At 36.8% G+C, this 23,575-nt stretch overlaps 1 protein-coding gene across 1 annotated transcript in view; it reads right to left on the bottom strand.

Annotated features, from left to right (window-relative positions):
• Nucleotides 1-12,551: 12,551 nt before the first annotated feature.
• The window catches only part of LOC149797399 (uncharacterized), a 59,056-nt gene continuing 48,032 nt past the window's right edge, over nucleotides 12,552-23,575 (bottom strand). Inside the window, exons 7-8 of the mRNA XM_089960409.1 lie at nucleotides 14,661-14,913; nucleotides 12,552-13,301 (exon numbers count right to left, since the gene is read on the bottom strand). Of these exons, the coding sequence (XP_089816535.1) occupies nucleotides 13,000-13,301; nucleotides 14,661-14,913 (555 nt within the window). The 3' untranslated portion in view covers nucleotides 12,552-12,999. The remainder of the gene's footprint in view (nucleotides 13,302-14,660; nucleotides 14,914-23,575) is intronic.

Below are 23,575 nucleotides of genomic sequence, written 5' to 3' on the forward strand. Positions count from 1 at the left end.
CGATACGAGCCTCTGGCCTTATCGGCCAATTCTGCGCAACGATACATTTCTATAAACATTGGATCGCGTGTTATTTTTTTGTGTCAAGAATTCCTTATGTATCAGGAACGATTGTACTTTAATTGAGAGAAGTGATGTAAATGAAGTGCGCAAAAATATTCCACAGTTCGTCTCAAAATGCATATGAAAATGTGATTTCTAAATGTCAATAAGAACACCCACTCTTGAACCTGTAACCCGGAAAATCCTATTTACTATGTATCTGTTAGAATCATACAAATAACTACATTTTATAAAGATGGAAATGTATATGTTACAAAAATTATGCATCTTAATTAAAAGTTTTCAATTTTGGAAGAAGTTGTCCCACACGTACAAAATCGTCTACAACCCAACATGTCAGCTTACCGCTAGAACGGGATTCTCAAGAAATTTCCCTGTATATAGTCTGTTTCTAAATTCTTGAGTAACTTTTTTCCCAATAAACAAGACGTTGTAAACACATTACGCTCAATTCACAGTAGTTTCTCTTGCACATAATAGCTTATTTTTTAATTAAAAAAATATAAAACGTTGAACTTTACTAACAAAAAATTTGTACAAGTTCGGTTTAGTTGGTTTAATATCGCTTGCCATTTATTGGCATTGTATAAACCTGACATAATGGACACACAAGGTGTGCAGAAACGCCCGACATCATTGTAATTAATAAGTGCTGTGAAATATATGTAGAGCGTGCCAACACACCACAATATACCATCCATTCCACAGATGGTGGGAAAGAGGGTCAAGAATAAAATTGTTCGAATAAACAAGAGGTAAAATAACATGTATTTACACTCAAAATGTATGCCTTTTGTTGAGAAAGTTTACATTAAAAAAACAGACAAACAGAACAAAGCAATCGCAATCAAAAACATGAAAAAGCTAAAATTATTAATTATAATAATGAGGACTTTGTATAACGCTAATCTTTAGATGCTCTAAGCGCTTTACAACATTAGACAACACCTATAAGATAAAAAAAAAACATATATAATGATATGATTACAAAAACAAACACCATGAAATTAGAAAAGATACTACTACTACTAATACTACTGTTTATTATTATTATTAGTAGTAGTAGTAGTAGTAGTATTGTTGATTAGCTTCTTAAATGAAGTTGCCCTTGGCGTCTTTTACCTGTGTACGACACGTTTTAGTCCGGTTCACAGCAAGGTCGTACGAGTTATCTCCCTTGTTGCTGTTGTGCCCTCCTTTTGAAAACGGAGAAGGGACAATATCTTCCAGAGTGGAGTGATTAATGGTGTCGGCAAATTCCAACTTTTCGATAGGGAATGGACTCTGACCCTACACCCCAACAATCCAAATATCAAAAATGGGGTGACAAGGGTCAGAGGAAACTCGGACTAGCAATAAGCTTGACATCGACACATTTACTCGACGAGCATTTCGCTGGGTGAGAATACACTTAGGTGATAGTTGGTTATCATTCAGTACAAAATGCAGCTCTTCTCGCACGAACACATCGCGAGGCGGCGAATCAACTACACCTTTGGGAGATTTACCGTTGCAGTATATGACGGGCTGGAAAGGGGTTTCTAACCAGTCGAGAAATTATAAGCAATCACTGTAGCATATCGACAGCAGCTGTGATTACGATGCACCCACTCTTCTATCCATGTGTTGTCTGTCGGTGGGACCTAAACCCACTGAGCAAAATAAAAAGTATGAGAGCCACGAAATATCTTTCCACGTCGTCATGGAATCACGATTACGATTGCGACAGTGATGAAGTAAAGGTTCCTGAATAAAGTTGTTGAAAGTGCGATGAGTCGCACAAATATTATGAATATGAATTGCAGTCTCTTGAGAATATTCAAAGTCAAAAAGATAAAATGTACACTATGGTCCCGTTTCTTTATTTTTTTCGCTCTGTCCGATTTTCTAATGCACTTCCATAATATCCCATAATATTTTCCATTCTGGTGTATCGTTTTGTTTTTATTGCACGAGTTCGACCGACCACAATAGCACGAGATAAACACACCCGACTTTCACTGTTGCTGACTAGGATGATATATCGTTTTGGTACTGGGAAAACTGATCCACTAATAAAATGTTGAATGGTCCTTTTCTGCCAGAAGTAAGTCTAATGTGTGTAGTATGGCTTTTTCATCGGGTTATGTCGAGCTCATCATACCATTATTGGACATGCTGAATTTCGTATAACATTTTGCAATGCTTGAGTTTATGTAAGTATAGTATGTATAAGCATTCCTACACTTTTCAAGGATGTTTGTGTGGGTGTGCGTGTGCATTCCGACTACTTTTATTGCTTAGTAAGCGCGGGTGTTCCTCACTCAAACAGCGTATCGGTTAGTAAGTGTGGATGTTGGTCAATTAAATGGTCTGTTGGTTGGTTAGTATGTATAGTATTAACACTACCTTTCCAGTTAGGGGTTATAGTGGCCGGTAATGTTAATCCTATGGAATTATAGCATGTTAAATTCCTATTGATCCCATAACGACCCATAATGTTAAATGTACATACTTGTTTTATGGGGTCAAAATGTAGTCACGATCTTCTATTCCTACTGTCCTGATACCGACCTTTCACTAATGGTAATTTCCCATTGACAGCATTTCAGTCCCCGATTAATATTTGTGTAGTTCTAATTTACTTTTAATGGATAAATTTGCTCCACTTTCCGGTATATGCAAAATCCAACTAAATCATATATTAATCAACTATCTTTCTAGACTAAATAACAGTTAAGTCATTGTCATGGACTAAATTTTGGAGAGTCTGCACTGAAAACAAGGCAACGTGCTAGTGTCACAGATTTCATTTCTGGGACAGTATCAATGCCCATTTACTTACAGTGGACTGCAGCCAAAGTACACACAATCACACATATATGGTCATATTGTAAAGAATAAATAATTTCTTTAAAATCAGTACCAAGAATGCCTACAACGGAGCCAAGGATCGCCTCCATTAAAAGAGCCGGAAATAATTCTTAAAACTAGATATGGACTATGTTCTTTGGGTATTCATCCGGAATCAATACTTGTGGTCTGAGTCCTGATAAATACTGTGATGTTGACAACTCCCAACATAGTACAAAGCGATAGGAACATAGTTCGGCGATTTCGTCAAGTAAAAAACAACCTCAGAAGTAGTTATAGCATCACACCATTAATTTAGTGGGTTTGGTGATTAGCCTCCGGAGAAATGCACAACATATCTAACACCAGAAAAGGTCGATGATGCTCCCAATGTGCAATACGATCAAAAGTACTTCAGCATAAGGTTCTCAGTAGTGGCGAATTATATCCGACGTGTCTTCAACGAATTGACGGAAAAGGTCGACGGTGCTCCTGTGACTCTCGTGTAAAAGGAACGAACTGGGACAGTATACTCAATGTCACTTAACTGTTCAAGAACTGGGATAGGTTCTGACGCTGCGTTCTTGAAACTGTTCTGCGGCTCAAAACAAAAGGCAGAAAACGCTGACATTGTGTAATTTTATCTTTAAAATGGACTTAATCCCATGAATGTTCAGAATTTTATAAGTTTGTTTTCTTCTTTTGTTACCTGCTAAATTTAAATGACACAGATGCACTCCAAATTATGTATCAGGGATTAATGTGTTGTGCTCGAGTTTGTTTTCATTGTGCCCAAACCATTTCAGCTAGTTGTCTTCAATGACATTAACTATAACTTAATATTTATAATTGAAGTTCCATAAAAGCTTGAACAAGTCTTTATCACCTAAATAATGCCTTACTAAGGTTAATAAACCAATTTCTATTTTTGCACGTTTCTTTCGTGTAATAAGACATGATGACTGGTGACATCAATACGTAATAAACGGCAGTAATGTCCAAGAATCCGAATGCATTTCGTAAAAGTCAAATAAACACGCTATTTCCGCTTTTCATTAAATACTTCGCAGCATAGTCAATGTAGCCCTACATTTTACAATTAAATTTATGAAACTTAACGAAGCAGCTATTCAGCTCGTTTGATAAAGTTATCTGAATTTAAAACTCTTATAATACCCACTACTTATAATCGGTGATTACAGTAAGCAAATGCATGTTGAATATGTATGAACGTTTGAGTCTTTGATAGACGCATCGTCGTTATATAACTGCTAAATGCTTTTTGACTTGTCTGGACACATTGCTCTCCACTTATATATATATATATATATATATATATATATATATATATATATATATATATATATATATAGCGAATAACAATAAATTAGTATTTTTCAAAGGCAAATACAAAGCACAGACAAGAAAAACGGGGGGGGGGGGAACCAAACACAAGACACAAGTAGTATGGCATAAAGCAGCAAATTATGAACAGTGATGGAAAACAGGTACATTTTAATTGGAGAAGACGTTTTCTGGTCATTGGCGAGGGTGGTTCTGAGCACATTTTTCTGAATACCGGCTGTTCCAAGCACAATTTTTCTTTTGAATGATGGCGGTCTCGAGCACGGGCCACGAGGGCGACTGCATTGTCCGCGCCTGAGACGGTCTATGGTGGTCAAATTTGTTTTAGCAACCGCACTCTGTTGCCACCGACGCCCATACCATCATGGTAGCGATGACATTTGTATGAGTATGACGAATACTTCTGAATGCATGCAGGAGATGCTGTGTTTCATGATGAGGTATCTGCCGTAGACGATGTTGAGCGTGTCATTATAGTGAGCTATGAGCCATGAGTTAAACGAGATCTGTTTTTATCCTACCACCTTGGTGAGCACGAGCAGCACAGTGATGTCGATGTTGTGATTGTACGTTCTCATCATGACATCCTAGAGATATTTACGATTTTCGACGATGAAATAGATGAGATACCTGGTATTTGCCTGTCTGCTACGCTTATGGCTCTCATCGCTTTGAGTTCTAAGGTAACAGGAACGTTATTTCTCACCACCAACACGATGGCTTTGTCCAGTATATTTGGGTTGTAAAAGATGACGTCGATGATGAATACAAGTAAATGGCGCTGAACCAGTTAGAGGAAAGAGCTAATGTTACGCCAGAAGAATGTGCGGCTGAGTTGATCAGGAGGGCTGAGGCACGACATCAGGGTTTAGACATTGCTAAAGCTAATGTTAATTAAAATGAAAGAGACATAATTAATTCGAGCTCTGACGGAAGAAATTAATAAAAGGCTATAAGTTAAACAGCTGCAGAAAAAAAGAAGATATGATGAAAAGAGAGAATTATGCGCTGTCATACTAGATGAATCAGACATATCACTGTTTAACAAAATAATGGTAAGAAGAATTCGTGAATGTGATGTTGCCTATAATGACCAAACTTCTGAGTCGTAAGGAATCCGTCCAGGATGTCTACTACCACGTGAAGGCGGCGCTTGATATGTTAACTAAAGTAAACAACAGTTGTGGAATATCGATTAGTAACAAGAAGGATAGTGATGATAAGAATAAAATGAACACCATGGTCGACCAGGTAAAGAAACTCAACAGCGATCTTCGCGGGCTGCTTAAAGAGAGAGAAGGAGCATACAAAAACTCAGCTCGAAAGCGTAAGAAATAGAGTAAATTGGCTACGAAGGAAACACCACCTCCAGTCCGCTCTCTCCGACAGGCAGTGTCTCAGAAAAAAGTTCTTTTATACGTGAGCCGCCAGTTTCTTTCAGTCGTGGAGAACACCCTATGACACTGAGGAACAGGAAAGAGGATGAGAGTAAAAACGATCTAAGAAGCGCAGACGATAAAACCGGGTATGGGTTCCAATGCGAATCTTCGATCCGCGGTGGATCTTGTATCCACTGCTACCAGAATCCAGTCCAGGACGTGGCTTGGTTGAAGCTCTAGATCGAGTTTAAGCAAGTAGATAATGTTGGTGTAAAAATCGGTAAAGACATGGTTGAAATTTGGAATCATTTGCTGTCACAAAACCTATTAGCGCGCGACCAGTACCACATTTTGTACATGGACTTGATCAGCTAACTCTGATTCATCGGTTAACAACATCTTTCTTTCGGAGAAACAAGGTGGCACTCTCCGACAGCGAACATTTCACCAACAACCTATCCAACCTGGTATCCGGCACTTTCGCGCCTTCACCCATCGTTGTGTCAGTACCCTAAAATAAGAAGATGCCGAGATCTAGAAGAGCCAGTCTAACGTCAACGCGAGCAATACTTAGTTTTCGTATTGGGCAAGTGCACAACATCAAACAACCATGATCTCTCCAGGAAAACATAACATCACCACGAAGTTGCTCGATCCAGTATTTATTCTTATAATGAATGTCTAATTAAAGAAATATTATACAGTATACACAGTGGAGTGGAGGAGAAGAGAGCAGACATTTACGGGGTTAGAGTGTTTGAGTGGATTATGACCGTCTGGTGTCGATCGACAACATCGCGGAGGTGTCTGAGCATAGCTTTCGGTGCTTATTAAGTTCACAAATAAGAAGGCACCGCAACGTCAGTTATAACGTGATTGTCAAAGTGATTTTCAAAAAGCTGTCACGGGGCCGGGACTACGATGATCTCACAAGGCCCATCGATGACGTGAACAAAGCTTATTTTGCTAAGCGACGTGATATCTTTGACGCGGACAACATCGACATCCGATTGAGTAACAAAATGGTAGACGATGATGTGGAAATGTTTCAGCGCGATGGTTTTCGATTGATACTCGTGGGGATAAATGTGCTCATTGTGAATACGTCTAGGTACAATCCGCTCAGGGTAAGCTCACTGAGTAGTCATCGTTATTACACAGGAACATACAGAGGAAATGCTCACGATGCGTGCCGTTTAACATTTCAGAAACAGTATTTCATGCCGGTAGTGTTGCATAAACTCCCCGGGTACGACTCACACCTCATCGTGAAATCATTTGCTAAATTTCTTCAGCACAAGATCAGGTGCATTTCTAACAACATGGAAAAGTACATGTCCTTCTCGTTATGCAAACTGAGGTTCATCGATAGATTTCAGTTTATGCCAACGTCGCTGACGACAAGGCAGTGAAGACACACGGAAGGACGTAGACAAGAGCCAATAAATGGCGCACAAAAGGAGTGTATCCCCAAAGGAGTGTATCCCTACGAGTACATGAACGATTGGAGCAGATTCATGGAGACATCGCTACCGCCCAGAAAAGCGTTTTACACCATTCTCACCGATTCACATATTACGTAGAAGGATTATGCTCATGCATAGCGGGCGTGGGAAGTCTTTTGCATGACTCACCTGGGAAATAATTGCAAGCTATATCTGACCACGGACGTGCTGATGCTTGCGGACGTGTCCAAGAATTTCACGGACGTGTGCATGAATTATTACGAGTTAGATTGATGCTGGTATTACTCGGCGCCGGGACTGTCGCTGGATGCAGCGTTGAAAATCAACAGAGTCACCTTAGATATGTTCACCAATGTGGACACGTTGAACTTTATCTAAAAGGGATTACGCGAAGGCATCAGCGTGGTCACCCACAGGCAGTCGGTCGCCAACAACAAGAACATGCCCGATTACGATCGGAAAAACCCATATACTTCGTTTATCTGGATGCTAATAAACTGTATGGCTGATGGTCGATGTATGGACAGATGGTTACAGGAAGCTTTGCCTGGATGAATCTACGAGATGTATACATTTTTCATTTAAAGGAAACGAGGCTTGCCTCGTTTCCTTGTAGTGACAAATTTATACAAACAGTGGTAACTCAAAGATCCAGCGTACATACTATACGTATATTTGATTTATGTCGATTACACATACACATACTTACATTTCCAACGCAGTTAAGACTGACAGACTACAAGCAACTGTGCACTGACGCAATTAATTAACAGTGCACAACCCTGTCCAGTGTGTCCGCTACAAAATGTAGTTCTTAACCTTGTAAGAATAATCTCCCTTGCAAAATGATAAGTACCTTCTTTTAGTTTTTGAACTTCTATTCTCATTCACATTTATTAAATAAATATGAGACACACTTATGATTTAAACAAGAAAGACTGTTTAAATGAAGACAATAGAGCACTACAAACACAGCATGATTAACCTGGCTTTCACACGAGGGACCAGCAACAAGAGGTAATTCAATCATTTATATGTATTTACCGTTCCTCTAAGTTATTATTATGATTTAATTAACATTGCGATCTAACATACTATTGATTATATTATCCTTTAACTTTACGTTGCTTCGTGTGACTCCTTTTTTCCATCATTCATAGGTTCTGTGTATCTCTGTGTGTGTGTGTGTGTGTGTGTGTGTGAGAGAGAGAGAGAGAGAGAGGGAGAGAGAGAGAGAGAGAAGGGTGGGGGTGGGGACTTACCGTAAAGACATTTATTCATTGTCCATCCCTATGTTTCTTAATTGGTCGGTTAGTCTGCTGCCGTACAAAACCGCAAAGTGATAGAAAAAGGGTGGGGGAGGATTTGGCGACATTCAAACATATTAATACTAAATAATATATTTTAAACCCATATTAATAGGTTTTATAAACCATCCAGAAAGAAATAAAAATAAACAAAAGCATTAAATAGATTCAAGAATGTTATATTCATAGTTAAACGTAAATGTACGATACAAGTCTTGTAATGCTATTGCAACTTTGTATCATTGGTATTGTGAACATTGTAAGAAGATCACATGTAACGTTTACACCTAACCGTTACGAAGTCCCAAGTTCTTGTACGTTATTTGGGTGCAAGTTCTCTTTTCTTTTTTCTCTCACTCCACATACTTCTCTTTGACCGCTCCGGTGGCCTAGTGGTTAGAACGACCGCCTCTAATGCGGGGGTTATACCAAAGACTTGTACAAAAGATATTAGCAGCTACCTCGCTAGGCGCTAAGCATTAAGAGGTCTGCGTTAAGAATGGTCGGTCTGGTGTCAATATAATGTGACTAGGTGGGACATCATGCTACATGTCTGTGGCATGATGCCCCACTGCTAGCCATCACTACAAACCTTCACACTGCAGACGTCGTAGCAATTTGACGGAAAAAGTGTTAAAGCTACGTTAAAAGTCCAAATCAAACACACTCGTATTCTCTTCCTTATGCATGAGAGAGAGAGAGAGAGAGAGAGAGAGAGAGAGAGAGAGAGAGAGAGAGAGAGAGAGTACCATTAATAATTGGTACTACTGTGTAAAGTATAATCTATTGTTAAAACAATATTTATATGTGCATACTAATGCACCATGGGCGGATCACAATTTCAACAGTTATTGGTAGATTAAATTTCCCTTGTATCAACACTTTAAAAGCCATGTTAATTTTAATGTATGTCATGCTATTTTTAATGTATGACTGTAGACAGATGAGAATTAATTGCTAAGTAACCATGCGGATGTGTGTCTGCTACGCACTAGTGCATATAACACCGACTCAGTAGCATCATTTTATGGTGATGTGTGATGTTTCGTGATGGAATAAGGACTGGTGCGTGCAGGCAAGTCGATAGGTGCCGTTTACACACGGACCTGGGTTCGAATCTCCGTAGAATACGAATTAAAAATTCTCTAACATGTATGATAGTGTTATTTGGCAGGAAAGTGCTATATATAAATGGCAATGCAATCTCCTACAGGTACATACATGTAGCATAGTAAATAGGTATATGTATCGTATTCATAGTAATACAATGTGAAAGGTCAACAGTTCTTCAAAACTGGGCAGGGATTAAAAAATCTTTCTTTTTTTTACAAGTTAAAAAAGGGTCTGAATATTGTATTTGGAACATGAGTATAAAACAGTACACGGAATGTATAAATTTGGCTGAACTACACACTAAACGATGACGTATATATACACAATAAACGGTAACTTAAAATAAAAACAATAATAATAAAAGCAAAAATGAACAATGGCACAAGGCTAGGGTGTTTTGAATTCAACCATTTTCAAAGAGCTGATCAGATAGTTCATAAACATAGTATTAAAGCAGCAATGTTAGTACTAAGAAATGATGCTTAATTGTTAACAAGTTTAGAGGAAGAAAAGTGTGCTTGAAGCTACTTATGGTGAAGAAGAACTTTCAAGATTATATATATTTTAATGCAATGATTTACAAATAAAAATGATGCATACCAATGTTTTTAGAAAAGATACAGATTTACAGATTAACAATAATGTTAAAATAAGCATCATCAATACAGAGAGCAAGATGGTCAAATATTGAAGTATAAGGAAGCAAATAGAGGTTCCTTATGTTGAGTTAGGTATATATACAAAATTTGTATTCTTCTAATTGTACAATACAACTTCAAGCTCAAAATGATTCAAGGAAACATATAGAATAAATGGAGAACAAAGTTTTAAAAAACATGCTGACTCAAAATTACGATGTAGTTGTTTAAAGTAATCTGACGAAGTGTGACAAAAAACTGAAATTACCGTTGAAAAGATTAAATAAACGTAAATTGCTGAAAAAATTGTTACTTTAGACAGTCTTCCTTTTGCCATGCTGAGAATATCTGAAAACAATTTATCATGTTTAAATGTTTTCCGCATATATGATACTGTTTTAAATGGTCGACTTCAGAGAGTAGATAAAATGGACTTTGCGGAGCAAGAAAAGAAACAGAATTTAAGATATGTTTACTACGGTCCTGATAATTCAGTTTCTTACACAAAAATCGATAAATTGCCTTCAAATTTCAATTATCTACCAATTAAATGGAGCCATGGAACAAGATTGTCCATGTCGTTTAGATCAATTCGAATTCTACCCTTATATAATTTGTAAACACCAAATACTGCTTTCATTTATATAATTTTTCAGTACTCGTAAGTAAAGAATGGAAAATAACCACTGAAGATTTTGCAGTCATCAATAATGGTGGCGCTCTGTAGTTTCGTATTTTACATAGGTTTAGAAATTTAAAGAATTTCTCCGGGTTTCCTAACTGCTTATACTGGCTATTTATTTAAAAAAAAGACCTTGTATATCTTAGGTATTGTTCAAAGAAACTATGATTTCCTTTAGTTTGGTATATGATTGATGGATGTAATATGGGTTATAGAGTATACAGCGTGGCCTTACTCCAGATGTGCACCTTTCAAAAAATCGCTAGCTCTACTTAGCCATATTCACTTCCTGAACTTCAGCGGTAAATTGTAAAAAAAGAAGCCGATAACATTTTTTACATTTTATATATTTGGTAATTTATTCATTGCACTTTCAGAAGCTGATGTTGTCTAGTCTGGCAAAATTCATTTTCCCTATTTTAATTGCTGCTAAGGATAGTGTACTTTAGACTAATTCCGGCTGTTGTTGGGAGCAGTCATTTTAGTTAGCAGTGTGCATAGATCATGCACAATTTCAAAAGTACAATAATCAAAGAAATGTCAGCCACATTACATTAAAGTAGCACAGAGGTATGCCAACATTCTCTCCACAGTGCATGTTTGAAATGCAAACTTAACCTTACATACGTCACTCTCTCAAAAGTACATAATAACTGGTGAGCGCCCTCAATATATATTTTTCTACTTTGATGATTTCCTTTCATTTTAAACGCATTTCATTTGAATTTCACATTGCTGTAAAACAGAATTTAAAACAAATTCTAATAATTATCAATACATTGTCAGATAAACTGTAATTTCCATATTATTTTCATGTAAAAGAAATCGTTTATTTTCATGTAATAAAGTTTAAATGTTATATAGGTAAATATTTCAGCCTAAATAAATAAATAAAAGATATTTTAAAAAAATCACGTACTTGAGATCGTTTGATGACTGAAGTTTTCATATCAATCACTTGATGTTATTACTTTACATTTTCATATCTTTCATTCATTTTGAAATTGTCTTTCTAATAAATATTTGATCCATGAATTAATTAATCAACTAATTCATTTAAAAATGCTATGTTCTGAAAACATTTTATTGCACCAACCATTCAATGCTTCAACGAGTTTAAATTTTACTACTACTACTACTACTACTACTACTAATAATAATAATAATAAGAAGAAGAAGAAAACTGGTGATGATGATGATGATGATGATGATGATGATGATACAAAGGAGAATACGAAAAAGAAGAAACATACGAATAATGGCTTTATCAACGCTCTACCATGTACGCAAAGCACCTTTTTATTTAAAATTTTTATTGTTCTTGTTTCATGCTGCTCCCATTGCATTAGTCCCAGATGAGATCATTTCCTCTCTGGATTTCTTCTAACTTTCCAAGCTGCTTCATGTGTTCATGTGGTATATTTTATTTATTTATTTATTTAGTTTTAATGCTGCTTTATCCCTGTGCTGGACGGTAATAAAGAAAATGTGAGTGGTCTAGTGAATATTAATTTTGTGTCTCAAAACACTCTAAATCTTGCTGGTCTAGTAATTTGTTACTTTGATTTTAAATGTACGAGAGAGAGAGAGAGAGAGAGAGAGAGAGGTGCATTATCTCCTTTCAGTGCTGAATAAAAGTACAATGAAAGCTGTTCGCAGGACACTTCTATACGTGTACATTCGTCTTTAATATATGTTGCTTACTAGTTAGAAATATCCGTTGAAAAATTATTTGCCTTCTCTAGATAAGGCCTGTATGAGTGATGCAGGTAAACTCAATAATTTATATTTCAGGTGAGAGAAAACTTCCTAATGGTATAAAGGAATATGCCGCCCGTCTGGGTTTCTTTTCCCAGTAAATACTAAGATCATTATCTCAGATTTTAGCAAATGGAAAAGCTTAGTAATTGATACTTTTTAAAGTATTACCTCCAAGTCAAAAGATGTTTTGAATTAAAGCAAAGTTCTAAAGGTTGCCTTGACACCTTTTATTTTGTAACAAATTAAACACTAACACACTCAACTGATTGCAAAAGAAAAAAAAAGAAAAGAAAAAAAAAACAATTTGATTTTTTTAAGCTTTATCACCTTAAAATAGTTCCTAGTACACAGATTCACAATTTCATCTACAGTTCAATAATCAGCGAACAAGAATTATATGTCTGTTAATGGTATGTATATTTCGGATTCGGTCGGGAATATCCGAAATTTGGAAACATGTCGACCAGGTTTTCTGCCACTGACTTCCTCCAATAACTCGTGTCGGTATTCTAACCACTTCCGGTTGGTTTCAAAGCGCTTGTAAAGCTCAATATCCGATGGAAGTACATCCTCTCTATCCGTCTTTAGCCGCCGCAAGACATCCATTTTCGAATGAATTTGAAACTGCACAGCATTTAGAAGCAAACATTCTGTTTTCCCTTTGGCTATTACATACATGTCTTGGAAATTTTCCCCTTAGAAGAGAAGAAACATTGGTTATGCATGCGCATTTACTAATTTTAAATTAAATAAATATAAATTGTATTTAACCAAAGTCTATTCAACCATGATTATTAAATGCTCTGCACCTTAACTGTCACTAAGAAACGTCCAGACGAAAATTATCGCTATGGACTTTTACAATGGTGGCCATGTACTAAACTTGGCTCAAAATAAGAACGCGTCGAGCGGACTTGTCATAATCGAGGGTAGTACGAATTGGTTTATCTTTCACTGTGACATCACAGCGCACGACAGTCAATACGGATTGTACTGGATCACACCTTTTTAAGTTCATTTCGTACAAAATTGTCTACGTACTTTAACAATGATTTTGCCGTATGCACCTCCCTGGGCGTCTAAATAATGACCTTTCAAGGGAATATGGATGTATACGAATCCAAATGAAGTGAGTACTTGCCACTTAAAGGTATGTGAAATCAAATTCTAAAAAATGACACTCATTATTGAAATAGTCAGTGTTGAATGCCTGCATGACCCGTGTGACTTGTACTATATAAAAGAACAGAATACTTTTTAAAATCGCATTTAATAGATACCTTTCTTGATGTACAACAAAAGTTACAAATTTTTCGAAATTTGGACTAGTCAATGGAGATAAGTGATCCAAATTTCAAGATGATAGACCTATGGTTTCAGATAAAACTTTTGTTATTTTATGGTATAGATAGATTTTTGCAAATGTGGTTTTTGAAAAGGGCGCTATCTTTTTATGGGAATAACTGTTAGGAGATGCTTATTGCATAACTCACATTACATGCATTATTGTGCACATATGTTAATTCGAAGCTTCTCACTCATTTTGAACTCTCCGGTGGCCTAGTGGTTAGAGCGTCCGCCTCGGATGCGGGACGTTTTGGGTTCGGTTCTCGGCCCAGTCATACCAAAGATTTAAAAAAAATGGTACTAACAACTGCCTCGCGAGACAGAATGACAAATGCAAATGGGTGAAAACAGCACAAAGAAAACATATCTGCCAATCCTGGCAAGGCTCGAGATCATGTCTCGAACCTATATCGAAAAGTTTGATGTGGCAAATCCTGACAAGCTGTTCGCCGGAATGGTGTAAAGATTAGTTCCAATGCGGTGAGGCATTAGTGAAGATTCATATTCTAAGTGTAATGATATGGTAAACGATTTTCGGTAGAGGCATGCTCCCGAGTTTTGCTGGGATTGGCTGAGATACTATGAATAAAAGATGACTGGGTCACCGAAGGTATGTACCCGGATGTTTTCTTGTCTGGTATCCTGGCTCACTGTACTGACCAAATGACAACAAAATAGTGGTGTTTGGTGAAAGGCTAGGTACATACCTGCCCCAAAGTAATCTCCAGGATACAGGGTGGTGATGGTCAGGAGATGAACCTCCTGCCGCCGCCACCTCATTTTCCTGCCGTAGGTCTTATTTAAGAATTTTTCCCGCTGTTCTGGCGTCTCGTGTAAGAATAAAGCTGGTCTGAGGTAGGGAGACTGATGCCGGACTAAGTGGATTCGCTTCACAATCTTACAACGACCCTTCTTGATAAAATATACATTTTCTGTGGTTTCTACATCTCCAAGAATGACCTGGAAATAAAGAAAAAAATAGTTCTTAAAGTGCATGGGAATCTTAATATAAAAATAGATAGACAAGTCAATTGACTGACAGCAAAAAGTGAGTAAGTGGAATTAGGAAAGTATTTGTACTTTTGAAATAAGTTTGACTTACAAGTATGCCTGACTCATGACAGTATATATATATATTTATTTATTCGAGCCTAAACGCGTGACTATATATATATATATATATATATATATATATATATATATATATATATATATATATATAGTCACGCGTTTAGGCTCGAATAAACAGTAACACACAGAGTGACAACAATAAGCTTTTTAAACTTTAACTAATAATTTATTTCCTGGAAAAATTCTGTAAAAATGAAAAAAGGAGAAGAAGTTACGGATTCAAGAATCAAATCCAAAAATAATCTAAGAATAATCCACGAATTAAATTGCAAAAGTCCTAGTAATAAATGTTCTAATAATTCCAAGTTCGAATCCTGATGGAAAATCCAAGATGGGTGACGATGGCATATATTGTAGTCAGTACTGTGCTTATCTACAGTTCCTTGTAGAAATACAAATAATGGCACTCTGGTGCTGGAAATCCAAATTAAATTTGTAAGCAATGTCTTTCCAAAATTTATGTGTGAGCACTCCTCAAAATATTTCCAGAGAAAAAAGAATTAATCCTTTTGAAATCCAACTGATCTGAAGAAAGTTAGAACTATAAATCTGGCTACAACAAAACAACTTGACGTCAGTGTAAAACTGAGAAATCTCTCTCATGCATCTCTATTAAAACTAACAAATGCGCGTAATGGAAAAAAACCGGAATTGCGAGATCGAAGGGGGGGTGGGGGGGTGGGGGGCACGTGGTCGTGTTTATATCACGTACACCAAAAATGACCCTGACGACAACCAATCATTCTACTCTCAAAAAGAAATTTAAAAAAATTGTTTACCATGTAGTCCCATCATGACCTTGGAAACAACCCAATCATTTTAAAATAAAATAGAACTTGTTTATGAAAGTAGCTACACATTCTGAAACAAGGTCCGAATTTAGATCAAGACCTGGTGTTTACAAATTAAGTCAAGGTCAAACAATTTTCTGAAAAAATATAATCTCCAGTGAATAAATTTACATTATAATAGCATATAATATAATAAAAAATGTTAAACTGACAAACAATTAAATTAAAATAAATATGAATTAAATCAGATATACGTAACATATATATATATATACATATATATATATATATATATATATATATATATATATATATATATATATATATATATATATATATATATATATATATATACACACACACACACATTTGCTTTGATTTCCAATTGCCACAAGGGTCTTTAATAAAAACATTGAATGGTGGGAGGCAGAATACCATGCCAACCTTGGTCGAACTATCTTTCCATAAATCTATTTTTCCCCCACTTCGAATCAACAATGCATATTTCTTACTTAACTTCCAGTCTACGACGTCCAGTTGATGTGCTAATCAGTCATGCCAATCTCTTGAGAAAAATTACACCATAGGCTCAATTCATTATCACACTTATCTTCCACAAAACTGTATACGAGTCGGCAGAAAGAACGAATTTGATATGGCGTAAGAGTGCGCCAAGCTCTTAAGGCCGACACGTATCCGTACGCCATATCGAATGAGTACTTGCCCCCAACTTGAAAAACAAGATTAATGATGTTCATGTATTACAAAACCAATCATTTATAAATGAAAACACCTACATATTTACAGACTGCGAGTACGATGATAGTCTGAGTACGATGACAGTCTGAGTACGATGCTTCCATATCGATCGCCAGATCAGCCATTGGTAATAAAACCTAATCTTGCACACGAATAGTTGCAACAGTTTTTAGATGCGGACTTCCAGTTCCATAGGGACTCATCTTTTACTTCTTCATTAAGATCTTAGATCTTATAACACATTTAGGAAAAAATTAAGTACTTTAATGATGATCGCAAGAGCTACTTAGGGTCTATGGAGTTTGTACTAGTTATTGTACCACTTGAGTTAAAGTACCCCTTGAACGATATTTATAGCACCCCTTAAACACTTAGATAACTAGTTATAGAACCCAGTGACCAGTTCGATAAATGGTCTAAGATTTATAAGCGTTATGACGTCACGTCAAAAAGTTCATAGGTCAAACCTCTTGATCAGAGTCACACATAAACGTCTTTGAGTCAGATAGTATTTGCAGTCCTGTGATACAGATAATCTAAACTTCTACTAGTGATGGATACATAAAGGGTGCTCATTAGTTAGTATGTACTTTTGAGAGAGTGGCGTATGTAAGGTAAGGTTGTTTGCATTTAAAACATGCACAGCGTAGAGAATGTTGACATACCTCTATGCTACTTTAAAATGTAATGTGGCTGAGATTTCGTTGGATATTGTACTTTTTGAAATTGTACATGATCTGTGCACACTGCTAACTAAAATGACTGCTCCCTTGTGCTAAAAATCAGCCTTAATTAATCTAAAGTACACTATACATAGCTGCTATTAAAATAGGGAAAATGAATTTTGCCAGACTAGACAATACCAGCTTCTGAACGTCCAATGAATGATTACCAAATACATAAAATTTTAAGAAGTTATCAGCTCTTTTTTTAAAATACAATTTACCTCTGACGTTCAAGAAATGGAAAATGACCAAGTAGAGCTAGCACTTTTTTGAAAGGTGCACATCTGTTGTAAGGCCAAGCTGTATACTCTATAACCCATATTACACCCATCAATCATACACCAAAATAAAAGGGAAGTAAAGGTTCTTTGAACCATAATTAAGATATACAAGGTCTTTGTTAAATAGCCAGTATAACCAGTGAGGAAAGCCGGGGAAATTCTTTTCTTTAAAATTCTAATCTATGCAAAATAGGAAACTGTAGAGCACCACCTAAGTCACGTTTATGAAAAAGGACAGTTAAAATGTATATTCATTGTATTATATTATATATAGAGGATCTCAAATGAGCAATAATTTAACAATACATTTATGAAATGAGTTAAATAATGACCAGCTTCTGCGAGCCTAGAGTTTCATAAATTTTAAATCATTACCCATTTTATCAAAGATTTTATTTTTGATATTAAATTATTCTGAATATAATCAGAATTCTCTGGAAAATACGATTTCTCTGTCAGTGTATTGCTTATTATTAGAATCATTTGCTAAAACTGTTGTCAGGTAATGCGAATTTCAAATGAAACACAATAAAAAAAGGAAATTAAATCAAAATTGAATTATTTGACATTTTTTTTAACAGATCACTTTGTTTGATTCTGATTGGTGCAAATGAGCCTTTGAAATTCTTGCATAGTATTCTCCTTACTGAATGGCTATGATCGTAAGAATTTGCCTTATACCGCCTTCTGAAACTTATTGTTTTTATTATTCCTATCAACCTTTGACCGGTCGTTGTTCGAATTGATTGCCCAAAAGACATTAGGAAAAACGGTCACGTCTGTCGGCCAATGTACCACACTAGGGCTTGTTACATGTACAAGCAATGGTATCAGTTAACTGATGGAAGGCGGGGGCGGGGTGGTGAGTAACATGGACCCAGGTATATGACAAGTGTGATTCAAATGTTAGCTATTAGGTGTGGTAAGCATATTTAATTTGTATTGTGTGTTGACCTTTGTTCATAATAATATGTCATGTATATTTAATCTGTATTGTGTCATTGACATTTGTCCATAATTAATGGCAGGACTTTGGGCCTACCTAACTAATGTCCTTTTTATAAAATATATTTCTTAGCTAATTTTTTGTCTATGATTGCAGATTGTGTTTTGTGGATGATTAATACCTGTAGGTAAACACTTTTACTTGGTTTTAGTTCATGTCATTAGTTTTCCTCTGGGGAATTCCTGCTCGACAGGATGTTTGCTATGTTCTTTACTAAAGGTCTTGAAATAGACCTGATCTTGTTTACAATTTAGTAGGTTTTGACACTCATCCTGGTATTCATATCGTGTCTTAGATTTTCATATAACTGAAAATGAGACAGAAATTCGTTATTCATATCTTAACATCTGAAGTGGAACCAGTCTTTTAGTTGTGTTTAGAGGATTTATTTATTTAAATTATTCACTGGAATTACAAAGTGATCAATAATGCTTTCGAACTAAATCACTTTTTGGGATTATTGCAAAATCATTTGGAGACATTTTGGATTACATCATTTTGATACATCAAGATTCTTAGCCCATCAACACTATCCCAGGCTATTGGTACATTAGCACTGACAAGGTTTGAATTCTTTCGGAACGTGAATAGATACATATTAGTGCATCAGCGACCATTTGAAACAATCTCGACTTTCATAAATCTCTGATAATCCATCTAGCGGTTCGTTCTCCAAGTCTTAAATTGTACTGCTTTCGTCTTATCATGTAAAACTTACGATATCTGTATTCAAAAGTGGGCCAGATTTCAAAATATCATAACATATCTTGATCAGTTTGTGACATATTGGAGAAAATTCGACACATTTTGGCTTTTTTTCAAAGATATAAGAAGTACTGGGCCTTAAGTTGCCGTTGGCATTCGAATAGTCAAGGATTTTACCATTGACAAAAATTCAGCAAAATTCAGAAAAATAATCGCAATGGTAAGGCTGCTAGTATCTCAGCAACGTTTCCATCCACGTAATTTTTGACAAAGTCCAAATCCACATCAACCACAACCCAGTAGATTAATCTCAATCAAATCGGCCTTGGTGGCAAATCTGGTCTGATCCAAACTGGCACCGCCACTGGTCGTAGTGTTCACGCGTCTGTAAATGCCAACTGGCATTGTACAACATCGAACGTAGTTTCTAACTAATAATGTAGCGCCGACAAGCCTTCATGTGTCAGTGAACGCTCAAGTGTACGCAGAGCTCAAATATAGAATTGCCCACATAATGTGCCTTCTACGCGAGTTGGCAAGATCATCCCGCATATAAACGTTTCAGAAGCACTTGATTGGATTCATCATGAGTAAACCATAATTAATCAATGGCGAGGTTACAACCGAAGACCTTGACTTGAGGGTATTTTGTGGGTTATTCCGGGTTTTCGAAGACCTTTTCTTTCCTTCGAGAACCTCCTCGAAGTATTTTTTATGCAGCCATTCCGGATGACTGCTGAAAAAGGGTATCTCACACAAGCGTTTTTGCTATCATGGGGGTCGCAGTCGCCAACAGTGCTGGAATCGCAGCAAGGAATGAAAATATTCCACTATACATTTGTATTTGTGTTACTTCTGACTTCGACAATTTTAATGTTACTGATGCGTTGTTTTGTTTGACCTCATTGAGATGAATGAGTTGTGTTTGGATTAGCCACACTTGAATTGTTCGAGTCAGGTTTGTCGGTAAAAGATTTAGCGTGACCCCACGGTCATTTCTCATTCCGCTCTTTATTTTTGCAAGCTAGCTTTGGCTTAGACCAGTTCGTGTATGACATTAATATTTGAAAACTCAACAGGTTCAATTACAAGTTCGTGAAAACAATCATTCTCATCCGACCATCTGTGCACAAGAGCATATTATCAGAGAGAATCGCTGCAGTGTATCTGTAATTGGGGACCGCATGCTGGGTTTCACGCGCATGAAAGTGAATGTCGACTACGGACTGCTTATTTAGGTCCATGTCATCCAATGAAAAGTGACCAATCAGGAATCTTGTACAATGTAGTGAAGCCATACTAGAAATTTACTAGTGTAAACTTGTTCATGCTGGTTCGTATACGACTAGAACTTGTGATATACATGTGCAACATAATTATTTGTGAAGTCATGCAAATTTTCTTCTTAGGATTCATGATGACCGTTATCCTATGCTTTTACTAAAGATCTATAGGTAGTTAGCCCAAATCATCGCTTGAAACGCCTCAAAGACATACTTTGATTTGTTGACAACCTGACGGGTTGTTATTTGCCATGGAAACTGCAGAACGATTTGTTGTGTCCAGCATTTGATAAGCACGATAGATGGCAGCGTTGACATGCCTCTGGAAGGTATAAAATATAACAAACGTGTTCCTGCAGCCATCGAAGTGGTTATCGTAAACATCTATAACGTTAATTTCAACAGCACAACTTTGCCATGAGCAACACTACTGTGAATCCAAACTGCATCATTGTCGTTACTCTTTCAGTGTAAAATGCAAAACCCCCATATATACTACTTAGATGACTCAAGTAATAAAATGACAATGAGTCTCCGTGAAGTTGAATTTGCCACTGTTCAAATTTGAGTTTAAAATTTTGGGTGATGACAGTTACATCTGGAGATGATCCATCTTTTGACCTTTGTAATGGCATGCTGCATATGAAACACTTGGTCGGTTCCAACTTTGTGAAATTTCATAGACTGGTCTGCAGATCTTGCATCACTGGATCTGGCGAATTCAATAATCTTAGTGGCTATATCTACGTTGCTCAAGTACTTCGATTTCCTTTCCATCGATGAGATACCAAGCGCTGATGAAGATCGATATGATGCCGTTGTTGACAAATCCGATCTTGATATCGGCGGTGTTATTGTTACTGCTGTCGGCGCGTACAAGTTTTCCATAAATTTTCAAGGTCTCACACGGAAGACATTACTGAGACGTATCGTGCCCTTGTAATTCTACTCGGTATTTTTATATTTTCCTTAGCCGATTAAAAATAATGCTTAAAATATATGACGCGTTACTGTCGAACCCGACATCGGGTGCATATTTTAATATTGACATGATGAAACTTTATATACGTTATCGGTTTCGTCTAATACCTTTTGCGCCTAACCACAACTATAGTCCAATCCCATTTGCCTGGTTTGTAATCACCAAATCGGTGCTACCGCGCTCTAATTCGGCTAGACGTTGTTGAGGAACTTCATAGATTGTTTTACTGACCGGCTAGAACACTGATGTCGTGGACGAGTGCTCAACATCCTTTGGTTGGAACCGCTGTGCCAGAGAGACTACTCGATCTCAAATGGAACCGAATCACTTGTAATCACAGAGTTTTAACTGATCTGCTGAAGTTCGTTTGATTTCATCAATAACTTGAAATGCGACTTGTTTAACAATCGGTGTTGCACGTGAAATCAAGTTCGCAAGAACATTTGACACACATGTGAAGAATCCCCGGACGATGTTGCCAAAGCAATTTCCCTAATATGCTGAATAAAGGGTTTTCTCGTGTAGATAACACGCATGAGTCTCACAAGTACCCGTACGACCGTCATTTTCAGGTCGATCTCTAATGCTCAGTGATAGGTGATACAGTGGATTGTGGTCTTATCGCCGGTGATGTGTACGTTTTGCGCGAGGGTGATAGCGTGACTGGGAGTCTAACGCACGCCCGCCCTGATCCACAAGGGAAAAATAAAGCTGTGTGCACCGGTGCTTGCTGCACGAAAGATTCATGGACTTGGTAGTAATCGATGTCGGATCACCCGTGGCGCATTCAGTATATGTAATCTTACGTGGCATCCATGCTTGCCACGACTGAAAGTTTTCTTTGTAGATGCCCCTTATTTCATGACATGACAGAGGTTAAATTAACTTGAATCGTGGTGCCGATCCTTACAAAGTCTGTCTCTGTATCATAACCTGCACGCAAAATTTGTGTTCGGAAATATCTTTTGGTCGACTGGAATCGCTCTCAACACCCAATGTTAACCATGTATTACAAGGATTCGTTAGAGATCACGGAGATAACTGTGTGTTCTCGTTCGTGCATTTTGATTTTGGAATACTTTTGACTAGCATTGAAAATGTTACCAGAGACTTTTCCACATGTTGTCTCATAGGGACTTCTTGTAAATACGGGTTCTGTTAAACGCGTTAATATTATTAATCCTTGATCGTTTCTGCGTGGATTAAACATAGGCCGTTCTATAGAATTCGGAGGGGGGGGGGGTTTGCGTCAAACGTACGTACGCAGCTGGGGTGTGTAAAAAAGTATGCCTGTGTACGCGGGGTGGGTGGTGTAAATCTTTGCCAGATTTTTACGTAATTACTAAATGGATGGCCCCATACCATATTTCTTTGTTATTTATGGACATATTGCTATCTTAAACTGCTGTGCAATAATTTCGCAGAGTCAAAAGACGTACGTCTGATTAGTATCGATTACGGTGGCATACATTTGTACACCTAGATAAGCTCTTGTGGTACCAAACGACATACTAAAATGTTCAGAGGTTGTTTTGGATTGGGCTACATATAAAAAACTATGCTTGTATTGTAGATAGTGTAATTGACAAGGAAATTACATAATCTAAATTAATTTATTTTCATGTACTCGACTTATCCTCAGTTGAAAAGAAAAATATTTTTTTTCGCGATTGTGGTGCAAACCTTGATCAAAAATATAACGCGCTAACCGATTAGGTGACAGAGCATCTTACACAAGGGAGAAAATAACTCGTACGGAAAAATAACAGTGTTAAACAAACACGTCATGCAAGCTATGTCTTTGTACTGCTGTGAAAACTAATCTGTAATTTTTAGTTTGCCATTCACCAACAATAATTCGATTAAAATTAGCGGCGATTAAGTTTGGCTGCACCAGAGTTTAACTCAAGAAATGTTATTTTCTTCTTTGAGAATTATACGGACACAGAACAAGAAATG

Source organism: Sinohyriopsis cumingii, chromosome 6 (assembly GCF_028554795.1).
Source record: "Sinohyriopsis cumingii isolate HCF-2022 chromosome 6, ASM2855479v2, whole genome shotgun sequence".
NCBI lineage: Eukaryota > Metazoa > Mollusca > Bivalvia > Unionida > Unionidae > Sinohyriopsis > Sinohyriopsis cumingii.